At 42.1% G+C, this 26,015-nt stretch overlaps 1 protein-coding gene and 1 long non-coding RNA gene across 6 annotated transcripts in view; both read right to left on the bottom strand.

Moving 5' to 3' along the window:
• LOC128878088 (hemicentin-1) overlaps positions 1-17,401 on the bottom strand; it is a 253,712-nt gene extending 236,311 nt beyond the window's left edge. For 2 of the 5 annotated variants that reach the window (XM_054125960.1, XM_054125959.1), the window contains exon 1: positions 16,123-17,399. In XM_054125960.1, coding sequence (XP_053981935.1) covers positions 16,123-16,228 — 106 coding nt within the window. In that variant the 5' untranslated portion in view covers positions 16,229-17,399. Of the gene's footprint in view, positions 1-16,122 lie in introns of all 5 variants that reach the window. The other 3 variants (XM_054125956.1, XM_054125957.1, XM_054125961.1) reach the window with 3 other exon arrangements.
• Positions 17,402-25,366: 7,965 nt separating this feature from the next.
• On the bottom strand, positions 25,367-25,628 carry LOC128878116 (uncharacterized). The gene is made up of 2 exons (XR_008457345.1): positions 25,512-25,628; positions 25,367-25,444 (listed from the first exon to the last, which is right to left on the bottom strand). It is a non-coding gene; the product is annotated as an uncharacterized LOC128878116 (long non-coding RNA).
• Between the last annotated feature and the right edge of the window lie 387 nt (positions 25,629-26,015).

The raw sequence follows: 26,015 nt of genomic DNA, 5'->3' as shown, positions 1-26,015 counted from the left end.
TATGTGATTTTTGCCCCTTTTTTTATTCAAACTTCGAAACGCTATATCTCCTGTCCTATTCGTCACAAAGTTGTGCAAGGTTTCCCTTTTTTCGTTGGTAAAAATCGAAAGCAAAAAACGTACAATTCGTTACGTTTAATCCATTTATCTCTTACTCGCACCGATTACGGTAAGAGCATTTACATGCTCCGGTTATAATCGTGTTTTACAGTCTGAAAGTATTTATCCCGGTTTAGAGGCGATTCAGTTGCTTAGGGCAGAAGTTATTCGTACTGATAAGCACTTTAAAGCGATTGGGCACAATCGTGGGAAATGTACACCGTTGCATGACCACCGATCCAAACGGGTCAGATTTTCAATACGTAGGTGTAAGCTTTCAGGTATCCGAAAGTATCGTATAACACGACAAGTGAAATAAAATCCCTGGATAGAATCCCTCGATTCGACTTCGACACCTTTCGATAGCCTAACTTGTCTGAAACAGTATCGGATGACACTTCTAGATAGGCTATAGGCTTAGGCGATAGTTTAATCGCCCGGTCTCAACCCTGCCATTCACTTATCCGCGCTTAAGCCACTACCTCGGGGCTCTTATTAAACTTGTTGAGCTATGCGTGACTCTTGAGGAAGAGTATGAAAATGAAGACAACCTATCATTTAACGTATCGATGTCTACATACACGGCTAATGCTAGAACGTTCCACTCAGGAAACTGATGGCACACATTACTCAGCAAAATATTCTGCTGCATCGTTGATATCATCCCTATTAACACATTCGCGACTGGCAGATGTTTTACGTTTCTAATACCGACGAAAATAGTAAAATTCTGAAGCTGGTCATCGCAAATTTGTATCGTTAAGCCGAAGATCTTCATAATTTTTTCATAACCAGAAATAGAATTTGAAGCGACGCCAGTGGTCGCGAATGTGTTAATACTCAGCTCGTATAAAGAATTGTCCGTCCCAGAGGTAACTTATCCATCCACCCCATGGTTGCCCAAAGCGTAATATTAAGAGCTTCGTTGTCCTTAAATATTAAACGAGGACATTCGAGGGCCATCCAGGACTACAAAAATTTATATGACATTCCACTGAAAAAATTCAAGAGTCTCCTCCTTTTCCCCGAGGGTCTCTCGACGACCTTATAGCCCGCGTTACGTAAGAGGTCTCCGGTGGACAAAATTCTTTTCACGATCCCTAATATTTCTCAAGCAAATAGTCAGCGACGTTTCGAAGGAGACACCTCGAGTAAGGGATTGGGCCATTCCGTAAGAAACGGCTGGCAATTTCGTCGAATCGCTAGCGGGTTATCAAGTCGAAGTGTCGACTGTCGGGCACAACTTGGGCGGTGGCGTTGAACAGTCAGCTGATTGCTGAGAATGTGCCATTTCGGACGCAGCCTGAGCGTTTCCGCTGAACCGCTGTAATGCGCGATCAACTGAAAAGGACCACGCCTCCTTAAGGGGAACAGCACCTTGAAGACTCAAGAAAGAGATAATAGTCTAGAATTTTTCGCGAAGATACCCGACGTCTCGTAAAAATGTTTTCTACATCTGCCAGCGGTCCGAGTAGGTGACCCCACCTGTATACCACGATACTTGCGCGACGTCACTTTGCTCTAACACGGTTAGGTAATGCGGTAGTCTTAGCCTAAGCACATTTAAACATTGCGCAACGCGTTACGTGCGAGGAGAATCATAGTCTTATTGAATTAACCCGATCGCTGCAAGCGCATATTATGTGGTTTCACTCGCGTGTATAGAATGAAACACGTTAACAGGCTTAACACGTTTAAACAACCACCGTTTCGCGATCGCTTAGTATATACAAACGGGTATCGCGTAAAAATCGGTGTTTTCCAACGAGTGGCAGAAACGACCGTTTCGGAGCGTAGTGCTGTACAAGCCAGAGATGCAACGCGAGAGCGAATCGCGTGGAAAATCGACACACGAACCGAACACGTATATTACTTTCCCCTAGATGAAATTCGCGTCGCGCGAGTCCAGTAGATAGCGATATTTAGACGCAAATCCTATTGGAATTCACGGTGCGCAGTCGACCGCGTGTAATAACACATTATACGTCCGGGGTCAATCACAGTTTCGGAAACTTCGAAATACAGGAATAAACTTGGCGGCTGGCCAATGTGCCTCAGCTACCCAATGCGCCACGCGTAAAAATGAAAACTCGGCCCACCGTATCAGATAACCACGTCCTTATGTACCATCCTATCAATTTACCCGCATTCCCGGAGCAGTCAAATGTTTATTCTGTAATCGTGCTCGTGTCCAGCATGTTCGCGCGCAAAAATACACCGCGATACGCGCATTGTTTTCTTTTCCGTGTTTACAATCGACTTGCTTCACTTTCATTTAATTCGATCTATAAATATCGATCGATCCAAAAGAGTAACCGTTCTCGTGGTAATGCTTTTTCGTTTTGCCTCGAATTTCTGTGATTTTTCGATTTGATTCAGGTTATCGAAACACGAAAATATATTGTAGAGCTTCTGTTTGTAGGTGTTCAAACGTTTATTCTCTCGATCCTTGAGAACGCTAATCGTAATAACTAGTTTGAATACTTTTTAATTCGTTCTACAGTCGCCAATAAAATTCTTCTATAAAAAGTTTCCCCTTTGAGAATTCGGGCATTGAAGATTCTTCGCGACTACGCGCGGCTGAGTGATCCTCGAGTGCGTATATGTAGCTTCCAACTATCGATCACGCCGTTTGTGTAAACCAACTTTTATTTGTTCCGGATTTATGAGCGCCAATAAGATCATAAAATTCTTCTCGTTCGCTGACAAATTTTACGACACAGTCGTCGACTTTTGGCTACTTTTACGTTAAAGGGATTTTAAACTATCCATAAAGATTTCATTGCGGAAACGTACAATTTTTGGTTATTTCGTCTACAATGGGCAAACGCAGACACGGCACGAATCCCAGACTCTGCCAAAGTGGGAATAGAAATTAATTTTAACGGTTCTCTCGGTTCGACGTACAGAATCAACTCGAAACCACTGGGAATTCCATTGCGTTACCAAAGTTTCATCGAGTATCGCGCATTCGATCCTAGAGAAACTTGCTAAGGGCCCAATGGAAGGAACAAACCGATTGGTTACTTTAACTATTCGAAATAACCTATTGGCAATTGGTTGGCAAATCTGACGACACGGCGAACCAAGTCTCCATCTTGCATTTCAGTGCAATTTCAGTTGCGGGACAATACTACCACGGGCTTCCAGACTTCAGTGATTTGATTAATCTGTCTCAATTTCAGAAACGTAGGAATCCTATCGCGGTCATTGTTGTTTTATTCGCTATAAAATCCACTATTTTGTCATACTAAAATGATTGAGAGTGTTCAGCAGAAATTCTTGAGGTACATCTCGTTCAAAATTCTGTTTTTTCTTTTTTTGTTATTGTATTTGATATCAAGGGCATATTGCCCGTAAATAAAGGATTATTCTTATTATTATTAAAATAGTTCTCGTTGTAAAGCGATCTTTTTTAATTTTCTGCCAAATTTCACGTGACAAATAATTACGTAACGACTGCACTTTTCGAGCATTACAAGCAATTCCAAGGCCTCTATTCGACGGCGTTGAATCCAGAAAACAAGCGCGCGGGCGTTGTCGGACACCCGGGTGCGAAAAGTCCGTTCTTAATTATTATTATCGTGTGAACCCGCGGCAAGGGTAATTATTTCCGTCTGCAGTAAACGCTTCCTGCAAAACGAGCCGGTCCCGCGAGCGAGGAGCGAAAAGTTACGTAAGGCACGTGTTACTCCGCGTAGTCAAAAACTTGTTTCATTTAAACTTCTCCACTGACGGTATTGATAAGCGTGAAACTGTGCCCCAGTGTTTTTAGATCGTTTCGCTACGCCCGTGGACCGATTCCGTACAAGCTCGGCCTGGTTATTCTAAAAGTTATACCCCGTGGACCGTTTAAACGAGAACACCTAAATATTTTCATTGCTTGCGGATACAACGAAAAAAACGCTCGAAATACAGTGAAACCATGCAAAAAATCAGACACAGAGAAAGGAGAGAGTAAATTACATTAGTAGAAGAAAAAAAAAATAATTAAGGAGAAGAAATATATATAAATTATATACTAGTAAATGAAGAATAGGGAATGCCGCAAGCACTGTCAGTTTATCACACGCGATACACTCTGCGCTTTATGCATATGAGATCTTATCTTTCCGTCGAAGCTCGTCCCGTCCCGTACTTTCATTTAAAAGTGCAATTTCGTGGAAAGCAACTTTTTAATTTCTATCTAAAAAGTCGTCAAAGCGTTTCTAACAGCGTAATACGTTCCCATTCCGAAATAGCACCTAGCCCGGCGACGTTCGCGCGTGTTTAAAAACAGGAGAAATGCATCAGAGAGAAACCGCGTGGTACCAACTCATTTACGTATCGCAAAAATGAATTTCCATCTCGAAAATTAATACTCGTCTCATAAATCCTGACCCGCGGCCACGGCCTTTCCGAAACGCGCGAAATTACAAAGGCCCCCGTTGGCAAATCGAACGTCCTCTTGATTTTCGTGCCGGCTGTTGGAAAAGTCAAATTTATTATTTGCCTCCGGGCGTTACTGGGCGTCGTTAAACGCCGTTTCGTAAACTTCTTAGCGACATAATAACGCCATAGTTCACCGTAAATCACCAAAGTTGCCGCGAACTGTGTGCGTGCGTATTATAACTTACGTGATTCGCAATGAAACGCGTAACGACCTGAAATTATTGACACCCGGTGTACGTGAGTTATACGCAAACAAATGGCACTGCCAAACTAGAAACGCCTCTCTCGGGCGCGTACAACTTGACCGCACCTGCATCTGTACCGTTCAAAGTTTTCCTTCGACGGCGTAAACGAACAGTTATAATTAAACAATTTGTTCCTATTCCCGCGGACAAGTGGATCCAGATACTGCGTTTTATTTAATTACGCTTGAAACCCAAACTCCACTCGCCGCCCATTAAAACTTTATTTCGCACGCCGCGCCGGCTCGACACTTCCATTGAAAGCGTGGACGCTCGCCGAATAGGATCGTTTTACACGCGCGAAATAGTTGAAATATTCATCACTGGAAAACTTCGACTGGTCAACAATTTTTTTTTTCCATTACACGTTACGGTCTATACTCCTGTACCTCGACGAAACTAGTTGCTGGAAAATAAAAGGCATTCCACGGAAAGAGCGATTGGATAACTGCCACCAGATGCCACTGAGCGAGTGCTGTAAGTAACGGGCGAGTTTCAAAATAAACAAGCTAATCGTAATTCCATAAATTAACAAACCGAGAAGAGCCCTTGGAGTAACCGAAAACATCTATCAAAGTAAATTACTCGTCTAAACGAAGCAACGTTTCGATAACAAGTTTTCTAATTATCATATCGACCTACAGACATTGTTTTCCAGTGTTTCCTGCAGATGATACAATGAATCATTCATAGCACACAATTTATAAATGGAATAACGGTGCATCGTTAAATTCGATAAGCAACCAGAATACAGTACTGTTCCGGGCCGACTAGTTTGTTTACAAATAGAAACAATGAAACTTTCTAATGGTTTCGGTAGTTGAATAGAAGAGGGTGTAGTTTACGTGGAAAATTGTAATAGCAACGCTTTATTTTAGTATTTGAAAAAGAACACTTCTCCCCTTCAAACCTTTGTAATTACTTCCAATTATTCGCCCGCTAACTGGGATTACGTATTCATGCAATTTGCCCTCTTTGCACCAATTCATTTGAATTTAAAAAATTCCGCATAAAATGGAGCCACCAGGACGGTTTGTTACTCGCACAATCGATGGAAGAACTTTTAAGTCGCGTTGGATCCAGTACAAGCTACGAAGGAATATAATGGAGCTTTACGAGGACGTCTTCACTTGAGGAAGCTCTTTTTAAATCGAAACTTTCTTAATATGGCGGTATTAAAAATACACGAGAATGTTTATTAACCACGGTGTTCTCGTTACTTCGTCGGGGAATTTGTGAAATTGAAATACCGGAAAGGTGAGAGTAATCCGTTTCGTGGTTGCTGTCATCGTATACTTCGCAGTACAACAGATTCACTCCAATGTAACTTCTTAAGAAAAGATGTATTACAGCCAATCGATCGCTAAATAGAAAACGTTTGATCAGTGGATAGAGTTCGTTTAATTAACAGTCGGAACGGCAGCTGGTCGTAACTGCAGGCCAGAACACGGTTTCTCTGCGTGGGAAATATTTTTCGTGAATTTAGTCGCTTCAGATGTCGAGGTCGATCGCGAATAATTCGATAGCAGAACAATCGTTCGCGCTAATGAAATGATCCTTGCAACGTGACACGTCGCTAGAATAACGCAACGCAATTGTAACGCGATACGAGCCGAAAAAGCATAATTGGAAGTAAAAATGGGAGCTTGAACGAGTGCTCGAAACGCGAAAGAGCTCGATCGTTTGGCTAAAGTGGGACACGATTCGACATTTTTGCCACTTGACAAAATGCGGAACGAAATTCTCTCGGGGCGCGGGGGTTCGATTTTGCGGCAATCAATAACCGCCGTGTTCTCCAGCGTTCCACATTCAATAATACGCACTTTGAATAACTTCAAGTCCGATATTTATCGTACTATTTGTGTTACTGTTATCTAGTGCACGTTCCATGATAATGCCACGTATGTTCCAAACTGACCCTCGATAAATGAATAATGTATCGCCTGCCGATAGTCTCCTTAATCCTTCTGTGTTCGACGCGCAACGTGTAGCCAAAGCTTTCTCCCCATGATGGACATATCAACTTGTCTCTAGTCGCCGAGAGATCAATTTTCACGTTAATTTTATAAGAAAAAAATGACCCACCATTCGAAGCCTCGAAGGAACGATTTCATGGTAAATTCCAAGCGTCAACACCTTAGAGGAAAAAATTGAGCTCGCGAAAATTTGAATGAAAGTGTCGTCCGATTCTCGAGACAAGACGTGCCCCGGTTCGTGCAAGTGGTTTATATACTGAGATTAATGTTTAAGTAATCGTTTAAAGAATCTTCTTCGAAATTTAATTCCCTTCGTTTCGGGCTTCACCGTTTCCGCTTTAAAGTACTTCGACCGAATTTCTGTGAATCGTTCCACGTTCAGCGAACGAAAGCTTTCGAGCAAAAAAAAAACAGATTTCATAACAACCTTTATACCGAAGCTTTTACTTTTATTCTCCTGCGGGATAAAAATTCCGCGTAGGGAAGTTATCCGCGCATTTACCGAAGCGCGGCGAATATTATTTGGTTTTGCCATAATCGCAAAGGGCGTTAGCTTTCTCGCACGGGGTTCTGCTTTAAAATGCTCCGTGACGCTATTATCATCATGCTTCCTTCGCAGTCTTCTCGCGCGATATTGGATTTTCGCAAAATTCCATTTATTAACGGCGATCAACTATATCTAGCTACACGGTAATAAACTGATGGAATGTTTGCTCCGTACGTCACAAGATTAACTACCCGTCGGACTGATTTTCCGATTAGCAACTTTGCGGAGGCTGAATTAACGATTAAATCGACTCGCGATTAAGATAATTCGTTTATGGATACGATACCCCTTTTCGAGACGCCTTGCTATCGTAAAGATACAATCCGAGGACGATTCTAAAGTGATAATAATTTCTGTCGCGACGCAGTCGCATCGTTAAAGTGGAAGAACGGCTTTACCGTACACCGGATAGCATTAATTACTACCGTTTGAGGGAAATACAGCGCTCCAAACACATCCCTTTCCGTTTCTGAACGAGCTTCCAGTTGTTGCGTGACTGAGACGCCAGACAATAGGTTAACTTCATAATAGGTTATCAATCCAATGAACAGACTGCACGGTAAGTCCTCGACTTACGCGGTCAATTCGTTCCGGGGCTCTCCTTGTAAGTTGAAGTCAGTAAAATACGGTGGTTTTCCGAATGTACTCTTAGTTCTAAAAGTTACTTAAAGTTAAGCGTCGCCGTGTGTACAATTCTCCGTGAAAAGAAAAGTCGAAGAAACTATAACTTCGAATCAAAGAAGAATGAAACGGTCTCCGGAGCAATGAACCGAACGAAAGAGGCACTACAGCGCGTCGGGAATTTAATGCATGATATTTAAATAAATTTTATAGATATAACGTCGCATACGTCATCTTCGCGTCACTGTTATTTCAAGAACTATACTCGCGATTGTTTGAACGATCCCGAGCCACTCTGCTTCTTCGCGATCATGCGTGATCTCGTTGATGTTCCGTTGCCTAGGTGATCGTGTCTCAACAGACTAAACGCGCACTACTCGGAGCACCATCTCCCAGCAATCAGGGTGTTTTTGCGGACAAAATGAGCACTACTCTGCACCGTCTCCTAGGAGACGGAAGGATTTACCGCGTAACCTGGCGCGAGACTACGATCCTCGCGTGATTATAAGATGACGTGGTGGAAATGCACTAGAACACGCTATAGTACATCCTCCCTTCCTGAACCTCGTCTCACCCATTTCCATCAATCTGTACCAATAGCGTATGACTACAAAATAAGGGGTTCGAAAGGTGTTCGAGTATCGGAAGCGATTTTCCATGTAATTTTTTTGCGCTCGCTTTCGACATAAAACATTTTTTAATCGTTATGAAAACCGTTATTTCAGTTGTTTGCAAACTGCGCCGTCGTATGCATACAAATTAAATAAATGTTGAACTGCTACATAACTGCCTTTGCGTCGTAACAGTTATCTTTGGAAATTGAAGTGTAAACGTTCATTTGTGCTCGCGCTGGGTGTAAACATTCATTTATGTATACACTCAATGTAAACATAAATGAATTATTCGACTGTGCTTGTTGACGTTCTATTATGACCTCTAGTGCTTGCATTATGTACAGGGTGAGATCTGGTTCTGTAGGGAACATTTTGTTGGCGCGAGGTAAAACTGCGATGGCCATTTTAAGGTCGTTCATTTTCGTTGTCGAAGATGCGATATAAACGTGTTTCCCAAAAGTACATCGCCACTTCGTCCAAGTTTTGCAGATAGGGCTATCAATCAGCCTGTCCCAGCAAACTTTGCTCTACAATTAGAAGTCTGACTGTGGAGTATTTCAGTGAAATCTTCAGCAGGTAGCCAATGATCTTATCAGTGGTTAATATATGCACTGTATATTATACAGTCTGTCCCATAAGTATTCGTAACTTCTTCAATAAACGTAGAATGTACGAATACTTATGGGTCTGACTGTATGTGGAATAGACAAGTTTTTGTCATGTACTTCAACCAGGGCATAACCGACGAAACGTACCTGAGAGACTCGTTAAAAGCAACCATCGATAATCACTCGACGGGTGGTTTTAAAGACTCTCTCCGCTATAAAATTTGATCGTTGCATCAAATCATCGCTTGTACGTATTCGCGCGTTTCGTCTGGTTACCCGCAAGCGGAACGTTTATTTTTGTCGCTAGAATTCGCGCTGCTCCAGCCGCCGCTAGAACACGTCTATTTTAAGCATATTGTTACTTCTAAGAAGGTTCATAGACAAATGTCCCGTGACAAAACGCGTCTGACTAAACACCAGGTTATCCAGTTAATGTCTCAATTACAGAGGAACGAAGGGAACTTAGCGTAAGCCCTCCATCTGTTATTGTAACTTTCAGTTAACGTAACGTACCCTGGATATCTTACAGACCTACTTTTACAATCACATTTACAAATGTGAGGGTAATAAAAAGAGGTAAGAGTAACAGGAACGATTACTTGGTGTACAGTGTGAAGAAAGTGATTCTACGACAACGTTTCTCAGACGCCGTTGAAAATGGTAGAATGTTCGATCATTTTTCGGCCTGTAGCAGCCAACGCGAAGTCTGAATCGTGACCGGGACGATCTACTGGGATTATTGGAATGGCGAATGTATAATTCCTATAACTCACCGTCATCATCCATTGCTGAGTTGTACAATAGAGTGCAAGAACAATGGAATTCAAAAGCCTTCAGACTATTGCTGAAACCTAATGGAAGGTGTGGCAAGATCCATCAACGTTATTTTCGAGGGCAAAGATTTACGAGCAATAGAACAATGTTATCGATGTACAGCCACTGCAATCTTAATTAAATTAACATTGTACCGATATCTTTGATACCACGAATATCGCTTCGGATCCTTGACAAAGCGTGGAATCACAGTTCATCGTGCATGAGCATCGAGGCATAGCTCGCGAGTACGGGCATGAAAATTCCAGGGAAAATTAATGCTGCCATAATATTTACGCGTAACCTTGCGACACCGTGTCCGTATTAATTGCAATTATCGATTGCCAATAGCGGTTGAATGGAAACGTTCGATTCAACGGCGCGTACCACGAAATTATTAGTTTTTCGACTGGCATTCTATTACTCTGAAAAGAAAGATCATTTACAAATCCCTTGCAATCGCGATCGTTTTCATTGTGGTTAATCCCGTCATTACCGTAAACCGTGTTCGCATCAGGATTAAACGAGCCCAGCTTTCGTAATACTTTTCTTGTGTAGAATGCGTTTCCATTCCGTCGAATCCTTCACGTTCCCGTTGGCGTTTATTATCGACCCAGTTCCGTTCGTTGATTTTTAGACTGGCCTTTACGTTACAAAATCGAATCCTCTGACGTTGCGATACTCTTTCAAAGGATAGCACGGTAATTAACACATTGTTGACTTCGTGTCACCGGCTATTATTTTGTAATCGAATGTGAAAATCAAACGATCTAATTAAACTCGAATAAGCTTTTTTTTATATTTTATCAATATAATGAATTGAAATTAAATATTTTACATATTCGATGCATCACTAAATTCAAGTTTTCGGGGTAATTTTCGACGTAAGTTTTGCTTCCAAACAGTCCTTTCCCATTCCGGAAAACATCCTGTAATTCAGCTAGTACCGCGCAGAGAAGAGAAATCCTATACCGAGACTACAAAACTCTCCGAGCCTGCTGTTCGTTATATTATAAAGAGGAATAAAAAGTTGAAAGTACTATTGAGAACGCCATCTATGCAGACCGACCAAAGCAGCTGAATCGCCGGGAAGAAAAGAACCATTGTTCGAAAACTAAGGAAGAACTCGCGTATTTCTGCTCCAAATCATGCAGGAATGACTACTAACAGTTCTGGAAGAGCCGTTCGTTCCGAATTGTACCACGAGACTCTACGTGGTTGAGTTTTTAAAGACGGAACCACGCATCGATAAAATTGGAAACTTCGTACAAGATTGTGTCAACAGATATTCTCCACCCCTAAAGAATACCCCGCACTTCTGGAAACGAGGTCGCCGCGATACCTACAGATGGTTCTATCCATCCACGAATCATTCCACGTTTTACGCCGATATTTCTCTGAGCTGTCTCGCGATACATGCTATAATCTCAACCTACACGATACCTCGACAGAAACGAATCGAAATTTTAACCATTCCGTGTAACGTTGAATTCAAATTCATTATTTATTCCAACCGCTCGAATAATCGAGAAATTTTCCTCCACGTTTACAACTTACTTTCTCTTTCTATCCACTTCTCGTGCCTTTTCAAGGTGAACTACATATTTTGAGACATCCTGTGTTAGGTTACGCCGAAGTTTAAACACGAGACGCCCTCGCCACAAAGCACCAAAGGGTCTACAGAAACCCTCCAAACTTCGAAAAGAAGAGAGATAGGTACGACGAACTTTCCCCGGCGCTTAACCTTGAATTAGAGATGAAAATAATATCGAAGGTGAGATACAGAGGTGCATCGCCGCGTCTTTCTCCATTTACGAATCCGTAACATTCCGCGTCTTGAAAGCTGCTCGCGTTGCAAGACTGAAAACGCTGCTGCCAATAAAAGCTACGAGTTTGAACCAGCAGTCGTTAACAATGGAGTTATTTCTCGCGCGGAATTGTTCGGGAAAGGCACTGGATACGGAAACAGACTGGGAAATCCCATTCGCAACTGTTCGAAGACTTCCGCCCAGGCGAACGCAGCGATTTCTCTGCTCGTCGCGAAGAAGGTGAATTCTGCAAAGTTCATTAACTTCGCGCCAAGTGCTATACAAGATGTACCAGAATTTCCTGCACGGCCCTATACTGGATAATAAACACGGAGGTGCCCGCGTTAGCGTTGCACATTTTCGTACGATGACTCGCATACTGTCAAGGTATCTCGGAATATACAGCGCTATTTCATTCGCCCTGCTTTCTGCTATTTTCAACACGGTCGCTGTCGGGCTAATAAAGAATTTTTCAAAGGGATCTCGTTGATGGAGTCGTGGTTGACACCTAACTATTGTTATTGGATCATTTGAGAAATCACCCGTGATTCCATGCGGTAAATTACGAATATTTACACCCAATTTAAAGTTGATTGTTTCAGCCGTTTTGCAGTTATTGCGTACGAGCTTTTAAAAAGCACCGTATCGAGAAGAACGCGTTAAAAGTTTCATAATGCAATAACCGACCAAGTACACCGCTGGCGCTAATGGGTTATAACTTGCTCGCTAATGCGAGTTTCAGTATGGGACCATTTGCACGTTATTTTTTAAACCTCGACCTACAAAATTAAAAAAAAAAAATTGTCATCTTTAAACTTTCGTACTTCTCGAAGGAAATTGTATTTAAAGAATCATTAGAGGTATTAATCATTCGCGAAGCGAACGTCTCCTTGTACGATCTTCCGCGTTAAATCGATTAAATTGATGGCATGCCCTGCCATAGATAAAATACCATTATGTCTCAGTCATTCGATAAAGTAGAGTTTCAAATTGCGTAATGTTTGCTAGGGAATCCTAACATGAACTTTTCGCTAGCCGGCCTCTCAGAACTCCCAACACGGAAACCTTATTTCCCCTCGTTTCGATTTCACGCGCGTATGCTTACTTCCGCCCTCTGTGTGCAAATATTAATTTGCAGCGTCGCACTGTGGCCTGAATTGCTGCTGCAATTTTAATTTCAGCTCGCTGTGTCTCGGGGCCAGGTTACGAGAATCAGGGTGGCGAGGAAACGATCAAACAATCTCGATACGCATCAGCAACTTAACGATGCTCCGATGAAGCATATACCCATTACAAACGTTTTTATATTTTCGTTTTACGAATTTACAAGCCAATTATTCTGCCAATTATTTTTGTATTTCACAGTTTCGAAGTCTGAAAGGCTGAGAAATCATCGAAACAAAATGAAATTGTACAAAGTATTCGATTCGTGTGGGTGACGTAAAAAACCGCGCAAATGGTTTAGCGAAAAATAGAAGAAAGGACGGCAATTAAACAAATGAAAGGGCTTAGAAAAGCGAGTATTAAATGCTTGTAATATTTTCCTATTTCAACACCCGCTGGGTGGTACGCCGGGGCTTCTCGATGCAAAGCCCGTTCTCTCCGTAACTGTGTAGTTGGTGTTATTTTTCTACCGCGCTTGAATTTTCCTGATTCTCCCTCTTCATATCGGAACAGTTGTTTTTATCTCGTTTTTTGCGCGACTTCTACCGACTTCGCACTTGTTATTCCAAAGTCTTTCAAAGAATTCGTTATCGTTTCAGTACATACTTCATTGCAGTAATTGTCAAACCAAGTATAATCATGCCAAGGATTTCTTCTTTCGTTCCAGTCTTGTAATTACAAAGATCGGATTTTCTTACTTTTGTAATCGGATACTTGTACACTCGCCGTCCTGTATTTGCTTTCAGTTGCGTACTTGGGTGGTTTAATCATCGAACCGTTTAGTATCGATTGCACCACACCTTCCTAGTTATTCTTACAAACGCCACGCGCGTACAAGCTTTGTAGTGTGAATTAGCAAACACCCTTTGTAGCACAGATCACACCGTTGGGGGTGATTTAGACAATCACGGTAGCTATGCTAACTCTCGTGCAATATTCGACGCGTTAAAGTAGAATGTGACACGTATAAGCTCCAATATCCGGCAAGGATATGCGTTTGAGAGCAGGAAGCGAAGAACGTATATAATAAATTCTGCTTATGAATCTGGATTTACGTAATTCATTCGTTTATTACTTTAAAATCACGCGTTACGGAGCAATATCAATTGACGATGAACATACTTTCGATTAAAGTTTCAATTATGAATCTCGTATCAGACGTCTGTTTAAAAAAATTCAATTTGATGTTCCCCGAAATTCGAAAAGTGTGTACGGTATATTCGTGCGGTACGCTCGTTATAAAAGTGAACGATTCCATTGAAATACGCGTAAATTAAAATTAGTATGGCCTCCTGCTCGTTACAGCCATGCCGACGCTCGTTATAACAAGATTCCATTGTGTATTCTATATATTTGATTTGCGTTACCGGGTTGCTCAAGTAACATACGTTACAGAAAGGAAGGGCTTTCTATATTTTCAGGGGTGCTTAAAATGAACGAAGTTAGAGATTAATGACTTCTCTCGTATAGAGTGATTTTCGACATCGAAACCAGCTTTATTATTTATCGACCTCTGTTTTCTGTCCTCTTTAGATAGATGATCCAAATATAAAACTTATGGTAGAGTGGCTCGCTACCAAATGTCGAAAATTATATCAGGATCGGAAAAAGAATGGTAAAAGCATCGCTAATGATGCACTCTGCACCGTCAAATTCATATTTGGATCATCTATCCGAAGAGGACCTAAAATAGAGGTGATAATGCAATGTAATTTTCAACGTCAAAAAGTACCATCCACCGGTGAACTCATTTCCCTCCCGCCTTATTTCTGTCATCAGAGACAAAATATTCATTTTAAAACCTAATTTGCCATAAAAGCATGTAATGATTCCATAAATTTATCGTGAGATGAACGATGTTCCGTGACTAAAAAAGTTTGAAGAACTCTGTAATAAATCGTAGTAATCTTAAGCCCTTTGTGCCTTCGCCTGGTTACAACGATTACTTCTCAGAAAAGAAGCAAAAAGAAGCGTTGGTATTCTACTACGTGATTTTCTTTACTTCAAAATCTCTAATATTCCATCATCGCACTAAAATATGTCACAGAGCATGTTCGCAAGTAATATTCCAACCTCGAAGAATTATCCTTGAAAGCGAAACTCAGCACTGATATCGCAATAACAGCATAAATGGAAACTGGTTCGCGTGGAAAACGATACCGTGGGTCGCGAAGAGATTAAATTATTTATCCTTGTCGCGACCTCAACCTCCCAAATAATTGATCTAATTGTTTTCCTGGTATTAAAGCCCTCGTGTGACACAACTGGGGGTATGTTTATCACTGACGAGTCCAAGTTGCCCCACGCTTCCGGTGCTAGAGTAGCAAGTTCCGCAAATAACGTGAAACATATTCACGAAACACGCGACAGAACCGGGCTCACGTTTGTTGCCCACCCCCTACGAACTCGAGACTGTGTTTTTTGTTTCGTCGTTTACATCATGCGGCGGCTGGAGAACTCTCAAGAACTTTCTACTCGCGTTCACTCGTTTTCCAGTAGTAAATTTCGCCACGTATCGCGGACCATCGGTGCACGCGTTCTCGCATTTCTGTTCCTTTTCGTGAACCGTTTTCCGCGTTTCTTACCGCTTCCCTGACAACCTCTAAATTTCCCAAGTGTTCCTAACTTCCACCGGGTACGTGTACGTAATTTTTGTCGAAATCACGCACGACCCGTTTCCACGTTGCGCGAATCGCGCGTCGTGTTCCTCGCGTGTAAACAGAGCCGGGCGAAATTCTTACCCGGTTCGAAGTTACGAATGAAAAATAAAGGATAAACGAATGTTTACGTTCAGGGTCAACTCCTCGTGGAACTGGGAGATTAGACTCCAGCAGCAAAAATGACTCGGGAGATAACGTCCTAGCGCTTGCTGGAGACCGGAGCTTAAACGAATCCTCCGCATCCGACCTTTGAGACTCGGATAACGAAGACGTGGCGGTGACACGCGAAAGGGCAGATTTTTATTCGTCTCTGTAATCTTTGAAACGCGGTTGGTTAAGTCTTCGAAGCTTAAGTATTTCACCGAAAACTCGACTCTTGGATTGCGTAGACGTCGAGAATAGTAGCTACACGGTAATTTCATTTATTATTTCAGTCACCTCTGTGTGCAACGCTAAACAATTCCCTTCCCACGAATCCACCGCGAGTTTCACGGAGACTTGGAAGACTCCGAGACGCAGAGAGAAACAAGAAAACTCACCTTTGACGTCTCGAAGAAGCTGAAACTGCGCGAGAAGCAGCAGGAAGATCGTGGCGACCGCGTCCTTCCCCCTAGTCCTGTTCTGTAAATCCGGTCTACCAGCCATCCTCGCAACTGACGACGAACGAACCACGATTCAATACTTCACGCACCACATTCGTCTCACCACTCCACCGTGATCTATCTCTTCACGGCGCTCTATCCTGATCTTCACACGCGGTAAACACACCGACAGTACCGCGATATATTTACGGTCCAGTCCAGCTACCGAGGAACTCGGTGCGTCGCAGAGTTCGCCGATGATCACACCGGTCCTATGGTAGCTGGACAACCGGTGGTTCGGACCGCTGGATCCGTGGTTCTTTGGCAGAGGTCCGCGATCGGTCTGCCGGACATCTGATTCCGGGCGCAGAAAGCCCGCACGAGCTCGGGGAAGCGGAAGAGTCGAGGATTCCGGCGGTAGCTCCGGAAGGATACACCTTTCGAGTGCGTCACGGTCGGAATTCCGTCGGGAGCGACCCGTTGGAACCGCCAGGAACCGTTCCCCTAGCTGGCTAAAAGCGTGTCAGTCGGAACACAAGGAAGCAGCGAACTCTGAAGCACGTGCACGCTCGATAAACGGCGGGCTACTGAGCAGCCCGCGGTGTCGAGCGAGAAAGAAGGAGAGAAACGGAGCGGGTGAGAAACTGGGAAAGTCGGGGGGTCTAGGGCGTCGACAAGTGCGAACCGGAGGATTCTCGATGGGGTAATTCGAGGAACGATCCCTTTGGTGTATCCGTGTCAGGTGTCGTCGTGATCCGAGGTCGCACGGCGCGGCTGCGATCGTGCAGCGTTCGAAACGCGTCGAATGCGTCTGGACCGAAAAACCGCAACGAGAGAGCGAGAAACGCTATAAGGGGGTAGGAAAGAGAGAGAAGCAGCGACCGATGTGCCCTGAGAGACGAGACGGCGTGAACGCGATACGACCGATTCGTACGCTTACCCGAAACTAAGCGATTCGTGGCGAACGGCGCGCACCTGTCGTTCCGCGGGTCGCTGCGCATGTCCCTACGAAGGAAGCCGACTGCTTGCCACGGCAGCTCGTCCGTCCGGGGTGGGTGCAGATGGGAGAACCGTGACAGTCTCTGCATGAACGCGGAAAGGTGGTGGGAAAGTCCTGCGCTCCGGAATTAAGGTTTTTCCGTGGAACTTCTACAACCCCTGCTCGAACCGCGTGGTCGCACCTCGTCGCCGCGGAATTCATGATCGTAACCGCTGTAATTAATATTGTTAAATACAATCGTTGGCAATATTCATTGTTTGCATAGTTGAATGTCTCGCTGAAATTAGAAATCTCTAACCTTCGTAGTGGGTCCTTTCGTGCTGATTAAACGGAGTAACTACATTTAGCTACGACGATACTTTTGGAATTCTGTTATCAATTTCGTGTTCTTTGTACCATTATCTACTGTTTTGCTGAATTATATCTCCTTCCCGATATACGATTAGAACTGCAACGCGCATTTAATATATCGTTGACCGGACGAGAGTAAACTCGTGTTTGCACTTGCATTATCAAATCAATTAGATTATTCTTATCAATTTATGAAACTCAGGTCATATAGAATATTGCAAAAGCTTTGCTTATCGTGTTTAGTTTTTGATTCTTTTTTAACAATAGAATATACTTTTCTCGGTATTTAGGTTTATATCACTCAGTAGCTCAGTAGTAGAAAAATTACAAAATAATAGACGGTGACATGAAGTCGCTTCTGTGTAAAATTGCCGGTCAACGATGTGTTAATTAGTGAAAGATGGAATAATTGACGTACAATTTTGTGATATCGTGGAACCAGTATCGCACGCAATGTTTCACGATAACCCTGATAACCTCAGTTTCCTTACCAGCAGACATTTACAGGCTGTCTATCCAACTGTTTTGCAAACTGTCGATTCATGGTCAAGCCGGAGCACGGTTAAAACGTTAAAATCGCTGTATATAATACCATCATCCACGTCATTTTCCTTTCCATTAAAAATCTGAGCACCTTATCAGCCCGTATTTAAATTTCTAAAACGACGCGAGGCTTTTAGAATCGAGCTTCATCATTGACCATGAATTCAGCGGTGAAACTCACACAAAGCTGGAAGCCTGAATGTTTTAAATGAGGATTTTTCACACAGCACAAACGCTTGTTGAGTGTGAACATCCTAGAACCAGGGATCCGCTTTCATTAATCACCACGAATTCAGATTCCTCTGTACCATTCGCCAAGTGGTTCGTGCTCTTCAGACCGCTCGACAATTTTTTATTTGAAACGAAATAAATTCTCAGCTTTAACACCACTATTTTACACGCGACTACTTTCTTGGTTTCTTCATATTTTAAGACCATATTCTCTCTTTTACGAAAGCGTTTTTCGGAAACATGTGTTTGATATTTGAAATATCTGTGAGAAAGATCTGTTCAACGATTCCCCCGGGTGTTGGATAACGATGCGACTTTCGTATTATTCGTCCGCTCAAATTTCACGTTGTCTAAATTTCAATACTCGTTTAATAACTTAAACAGACATTCCTTGGGAAACTGAATAATACATTGACCTTGAACAAAGGAATACTTTGCAATAGGTTGTTAAAGATTTCAGGAAATCCAGGTGTCATTATCGTTGGCTTTATGTGGTCACTGAAGCACCTGTTTCCTATCGAGTCACGCTATGCGTCTTCCTTTATGTTACAGGGTAATTGTGCCGGCCTAAGATCAAATGCTTTAGAAACCCAGTCGACGAACTCCAACGAATAGCCGCGTAATTTAAAAAATAACGCGATAGCATCCACGACGAGTAACCTTTGGAGTACGTTGATGTCTGTTTATTATTCCAAAGACAAAAGTTAGCTTTTTCTCTCAACGAAAACTAGATCTTTCTAGGGCGACAAACCAGAATCCCCTCTTAAATTACAAACCCGCGGATCAAAATAGCCGTTAACCTAATTCCATTAGCCCCAACAAAGGAATTTCAGTTAAGCGCAAGGCGGGAGCGCGAGGCTCTTACCCAATCACAAAGAGCGCCTCAACCCTACTCTGCACCCGCGACACCAATTAGATTATAAAAACGAAACAATCTCAGAAGGATAGATCATTATGCTAATTGCTTGGCGAGAGAGATTATCAGAATTATTCATCAACCGTTGCGCTGCCTAATAGAAGTTAAGAGATCAGTGAGTGCTGACAAACAACAGAAGGGATGGTAAGCGGAAGGTGGATACAGGCTGTGCTAATTTTAACGACCAAAAAGGCTATTATAAAAAACTAACCCAACCCGAAGTTTATCGATATCAACGGAACTGTTCGAGGTGTCCATGATAAACAAGACACTCTGTACACCGAAGTACACAATGGTCTACTTCTAGCGGCGGATATCTATCCTCTCAATATCCTTTTTTTTTTTGCTTCGAGTGGCTAAGTGGTTCCTTTCAACCGAAACTCCTCAAACTTCCAGTTAATTATCTTTTATAGCGTAGCAAGACAATTACTTATTTTTTTAAACGCGGGCAGAAGAGCGGTTAACTAAAACTCAGGCTCCGTTGAGATTATTCCTTGGAAAACGTCGCTAACTACCCGCCAATAATATGCATTCGCAAACCTTTGCGCAGTTGGTCACCAAGTAGTGTGGCATTTAAGGCTTGTTTCCTGTCCCTTCGCCGATAACTCTCCTACTCGTCACGTCACCTTCTCCCACGCCCCAATTCGAGATGGGCTCAACGTCGAACCAATGAATCAAGGAATCCAATTCCTGTGTTAGACGACGAGCATTACTGAAATTCTCGCTTTCAAGTGATAGAATCGGGACCACTTCCGGCAGTTCACTCGAAAGCGGGTTAGACGGCGATTTACCAACGATAACTCTTCATTATCCTCGCTACCCTGTTTCTAAGTTTTTTTCTTTTCATTTTTCCTGTTCATTTTTCGACAGAGGATACGAAAGGAAGTATGCAAATTCGAATCTCCTTCCAAACAAGCGGATCATAAATTCGGACCTGCATCGCTCGCACTTGGAAGAATTAAATGCGGCAATTAAGGAGAACCGACCTGAATTATCCAATGGGAAAGGTCTCGGGTTTCGGCGGGATAATGCGAGACCGCATGTTTCGCTGCGAAGTCAGAAATTGTAACTGGAGCTAGGGTCATTCTTCCTCATCCGCCCCATTTGTCGGATTTAGCGCCATTGGACTATCACCAATTCCGGTCTATGCAAAACTTCCCTCACAATTAAAACTTAAGTACAGGAGAAGCGTACAAAACGCGCTTGGAATAGTTTTTCGCTCGAATGGATGAGACGTACACCGAGAACCAAATTACGGGGCTAGCTTATGCGGCAGACGGCGAAAAGTCATCGTAACGTATAGACGCTTGCCGTGAAAATATAACTGAAACGTGCGAGTTGTCGTACAATTTCGGAATCGTACGTTGAAAATTAGTTTGGGAACTGTGTCGCGATAGAGTAAGGAAACGAGAGGAGATTAGCGATTTTAATCGATGCCTTCTATCGTCTAAATCGCGAATGAGGCGGAATCTAGGCCGCAGTTGCACTGTTCGTTCGCACGGTAGACGTTGCCTCCACTTTTTCTATTGTTATCCCTCTGAGCTTCGAATTCCTGGAACGTCATTCCGTTTCGTTGATTTCGCCTACACGGGGAATCCCTGGTCGAATGAAACCTAAATTACGCGTTACACGAATCGCTTACCGCGATGTATCACCGCGGAAATTCTCGCCGTTTTTCGCGTGAACTTATAAAACTCCGCAAATCCGCGGTATTCGCGTGAGGATTCGTGGAATAAATGCGCCGGTAATTGCGGGTCAGAAATCGACGACTTCCCTCGCCCACTTCGATGCTCGCTAACCGATAAACAATTACGCGGCTCGGTTTGCCAGGCCAATTAATAGGGCCCTGAACGGAATTCGATTAAACGAGCAGAGTTCATTGGAATATTTCATATGGAAGAATAATTTCGCTTTTCTTCTTCCCAGTGTAAAGATTGTATATACACTCAATCTCATAAATATTCGTACCCTCTATGTCTATCGAAGAAGTTTGACTAAATTAAATACTGACTGTATCTATCGGTTATGGTTTACGTTTACGTCGCGTGTGTAAAGGTCGATTCAAACTATACGACACGGACCGGCAACGACACGGACCGGCAACGACACGTACCGGCACCGACACGACAAAACATTAAAACACGCATTTTAATGGAACTATTCACACTATTCCCGTTGACGGAACGTTCAGGTCGGTGTCTGTTAAGTGTGAATAGTTCCATTAAAACGCGTGTTTCAATGTTTTGTTAACGCTTATATAGCCGATGGATTTTATTATAAACTGTCGATCAAACGTCGCTATCGAGGTTACATAATTCGACGAACGAGCCTAGCTTTTTTCGTCAAACCTGTTCAAGATCCTGGAAGGTAGCAGAGAGAATGAATAGGGGAACATTGAACAATGCAGGACCGAAGCTTGTCCCTTTCGTCGGCACCTATTTGGCGGATTGTGCAGCTTTTGTCCACTTGAATCAGTCAGCTAACAAGTCTCTGCTCCCTTATCCATTCGCACCGAATCGATGAAGTTGCAAAAAAAGATTTAACGTCAGCTCCCAGCTAAAAGGTCGTTCTTCTATCGATTACGAGCGGAAAAATGGAAAAGGTAAGGTCGGACGAAGGGAAACGATGTGGCAGAGTGGACGAGCGAGGGACGATGAAGTTTTTCATGACAGAAAGAATTCGTTAAAGTAGAACAGTGTCCGTGAAAGCAGGAAACACGAGGAGCAAACACCGTGTCAATATTTGCGAGGACGCTTCCGCGAAAAAGGCTCCATCCGTCGGGGATGATGTCGGACTTCTTACCGCGACGCGAGAATTTAATATTGGTCGTCCTAGTTCCTCGAAGGACTGCAGCCATTACATTCTGCTCGGGGATTATTCAGCCATATGCATAAGATTTCTTTGTGCCCGCGAGCAGACGGCGACGATTTAGCGGAGGACTTTTGGCCTACGTCGAGAGGAAAGGGTGTACTCAAGTTGCGAGGGTGCGATCGAGGAAAACCTCACACGTGGCATCGAGGCCAAGCTCTGGATATGAAATGCGCGCTTGACCTTTAACCATGGATGCAGCAAAACCTCCATTCGATGGGCACCGATCTCTAGTACATAATTTTGGAGGATGCATCCGATCGTGCATACTTGCACAAGCCACCCGCGTTACAAGGTAAATTATTTCAAGTCCTTTTGCAAAAGTACCGAAAGTACTAGAAGTGAATAAGGCTGTGAAAAGAGTTGTTGGGAAAAATGACTAATACACGATAAAAACGTTAGAAAATATATATTTTTCGACGCACCTAGAGACTACTTTATAGGAATCGAGTTGAGAAACATTCCAAGGGGAGAGCTGAACGAACAACAAATTTTCAAGTCATCCCTAGAGAGGGTTGAAAACGTGTTTCCTAATTCTGAGTTTGTACGAATGTAGCGTATTTATTTCATAAGATTCGTAAGTTGAAACTTTTAATTCGAATACTGTGGTTGCAATTAAAACGGCACAGAAACTAGCGTAGCATGAAAAAAACATGGCTGAAATTTAATATTCATTAAGGCTCCTTTGTAAATTCCGCCAACCACAATAATGAAATTGGAATCCGTAGGGCTGGCCTTGACTCATTTTATAGGGACATTTACATCGCGTATTAACTAGATAAGGTATTCATTACATGGAGTGTATTCAAGCTTGCACGGAGGATTGCAGAGTTTCGTATGAAAATGACCTTTTGTGAATTAAAAATCTATGAATAAACTCGTGGTTCTCGTATGCACGAGAAGTATTTGTTCGTCTGTAACTAACATTTTCAGATGAACGTGAATGGGATTTATTTAAGAAGTAACGTCAAATAAAATTAACGAATATCCGTAAGAACTTTTTTCACAGCTTTATGCTCTTCTAGTTTTCGGTGCATGCAAAAATTAATTAATGGCACGGATGAAATGAATGGTTCACTGATGAGTGCAACGAAACGCGAGACAAATTTTCCGTTTCAATTCAAAACCAACGAAATCCGGATTTTACTTATTACGCGTTCGCAAACATTCGTGAAACAGATCGTCGCGGTGAAAAGCTTTTGAAATTGAAATATGCACGCGGAAGGACGGAAATATGCACGGGAAGGTAATATTTATATACCCGCATTCATTACAAAATTTTTGCGAAGTTTCACGCATTTTGTCAACCTCCACCTTTCAGTTTCGCCTCGTTTCAACGCGACTTCCGCTCCATCGCAGACGTTAAAGCAAATACGAACAGTGATTGAAACAAGTAAGCTAATCCCTATCGAAGTACGTGCAGAATTGCTCCATTTATCGTTGCTTAGAAAATATATTTCAATTTGTTCCCTTCCAATTTGACGGTATTCATATTTTTGAAAGTTCGTCGAAACTTCACATAGTTGTTCGTCGTCGATTGAACACGTACACGAGCAGTGTAACTATTGAAAATTGTTCGTCAATTTCAAACAAAGTTTTATTAAAACAAGCCAACGAATTTTTTTCAAAATGGGTAAAGAAATTTATATTGAAATAGGGAATCTATTCCGTTAATATACGCATAGCATTTAAAACTACGGTGAAATACGTTCTTGTCGACTCGTTAACGAGTTCTCTTACGTTTCTTGTTCTACGACTATCTAATTTCCCTGTGTACAATCTTCTTTGCCTAATTTTCTCACGTGACGCTATGCATTTGGAGTTCCGAGGCGACAGTGAACCCATCCGAGGGGAATTTGTACCCTGACAACTTTGCGGTAATAAACGGGTGACGATTATTTCAGGAAGCTGCGAGGAATTTGTAGAGCTTCGTACTGTTTTCCGTGCTTTCTTCGCCTCTGGGGAACGCTCGTACAAACGTGAAACTTATGTCAGACGTATGTGTGTAACCTCAAACCATTTTCGGTAATACATACCGCCTGCATCTCACCCATTTAACTACTTTATACTTATTTGCAATATTTTAATATCAAACATATCGTAATCATAAGAAAGACTTGCCAAGATCATAACTGTATTTTGTACGTATAAATCTTTATGGTGAGAACCTATCAAGGAATATAGACAAAAAATGTTGCATTTGGTACTTCATGGAGCTCTCAGGCACATAAATGTAAGAAAAAGAATCGACGTTTCGTCCAGGTGCCTATGGTGGACTCCGTAAGGCTGACTCAGCAAACCTTGCCTTAGACGTAATTAATCGTTTGAACAGTCCTCCATTTTCCAGAATTTCGAACGAATCCAGCGTTGAGAAAAAGTAGCCCATGTTTTAATTAAACCCGGGTAGAATTTATTAAAAGAAATTTCAATTGGAAACTTCGCTTTCACGCAGTTAATTTTAATGCCCCAATCTACGGAACGAACTTCAAGAACATTTGTTAATGAAAGCGTTTAAGCGATTTCCAACCCAGATAACAAGTAGTTTCTTGAAATCGATTTTGCAAAATGTTGACATTCTATTCGCTAGCACCGCTCCCTTAACTTAATTGCTTCTGCACTCTATTTGATAACAATTAGAAGAAATCGTACGGTCTTCTATCGAGACAGTGGGTCTAATTGCAACAGCTAGTTTAATTAAAATTGTATATTTACTTTACGGAACGTCTTATCTCTTGGCTGAGTATTGTTAAATTGCATACATTAGCAAGACAATCGTACGGAGGATTTAAGAAATGATAAATGATTAACTATCCTAATCGACGGTGGAGAAATCTATATCGTTTGTCTAGAAACGACTTGAAATCGCACATTGCCATGCATGGTAACTACTTCATGCTCAGAATGCAGTGTTTGTTACCATTCGAGTGTCGTATTCAACGTTATCGACTCAGGACGGGGTAAGATTGCAACGCTACTAACAGTAAGAATTATAACTAAATCTAGCAATCGGATGGACTCATCGGAGAAAGCAATGATCTCGACGATGCTAATTCACCAGGACATCGTGAATGTTCTAATCGAAATTGATGAGAAAAGTGAAGGTCCATGGACGCAGTATTAAGCACTGAATTCTGTGGAAAGTCTGTGGAAACAGGTGCGGAAAGTATTAGTCTATCTTTCGATGAATTGTTTTCAACTTTAATAAACACGTATACACATAATTTGGATTATCATTGGACTCTGATTGGTCGGGTTTTTTTATTAATATCTACTTAACGAAACGCCATCCGACATTTTTGCAAAGGAAAAAGTTGTTTCAAATCACCTCCCGAACCACCCCTTTCAAGCACCTCCAACATTTTTGGGACACCCTGTATTACGTTTACGATCAACTCAGCTGGTGAAATTTCAATGTAATACTTTTCAGACTTTACATACATTAATCCAATCTGGATCCCTTAAATCGTTTCTTTGGAGGTGTATCTGCGTCAAAATTGGTATTATGTTCACTCGAAGACGGAGAGAGTCACGTTTGTCCATCTTGAATCTTGGAACCTTGGACCTGCCTCCTGCAGGTGGCAGTACTGGTCCCTTTATAGCATCCTGTTCATGGCTAAGAAAATATAAATTTTACATAAATTATAAATTATAAATAAATTAAATTAATGTACGTTAAATTTAAACATTGCAAAAGTGTCTATATGTCCAATTATTTAAAAAAATGTAGCCACAACGTTGATATATTGATATTGATCGCGCCATCTATCTTTGAACTTTCAAATTCAAACTTCCAAATGTCGCTTCTGTCCAAATAAATAATACCGTGATCGAATCAGAAACTTATTTAAAAGTTTTTATAATAGAATATACAATAAGTGTACAATCATTGGAATCGAATGTTCCAAAGTTAACGCATTTTACTTTGAATTAATTGTATTAATT

The sequence above is a fragment of the Hylaeus volcanicus genome, chromosome 6, assembly GCF_026283585.1.
Source record: "Hylaeus volcanicus isolate JK05 chromosome 6, UHH_iyHylVolc1.0_haploid, whole genome shotgun sequence".
Lineage (NCBI taxonomy): Eukaryota > Metazoa > Arthropoda > Insecta > Hymenoptera > Colletidae > Hylaeus > Hylaeus volcanicus.
Note: the sequence above shows the minus strand (reverse complement) of the source record. Positions and strands in the feature narration are given on the sequence as shown.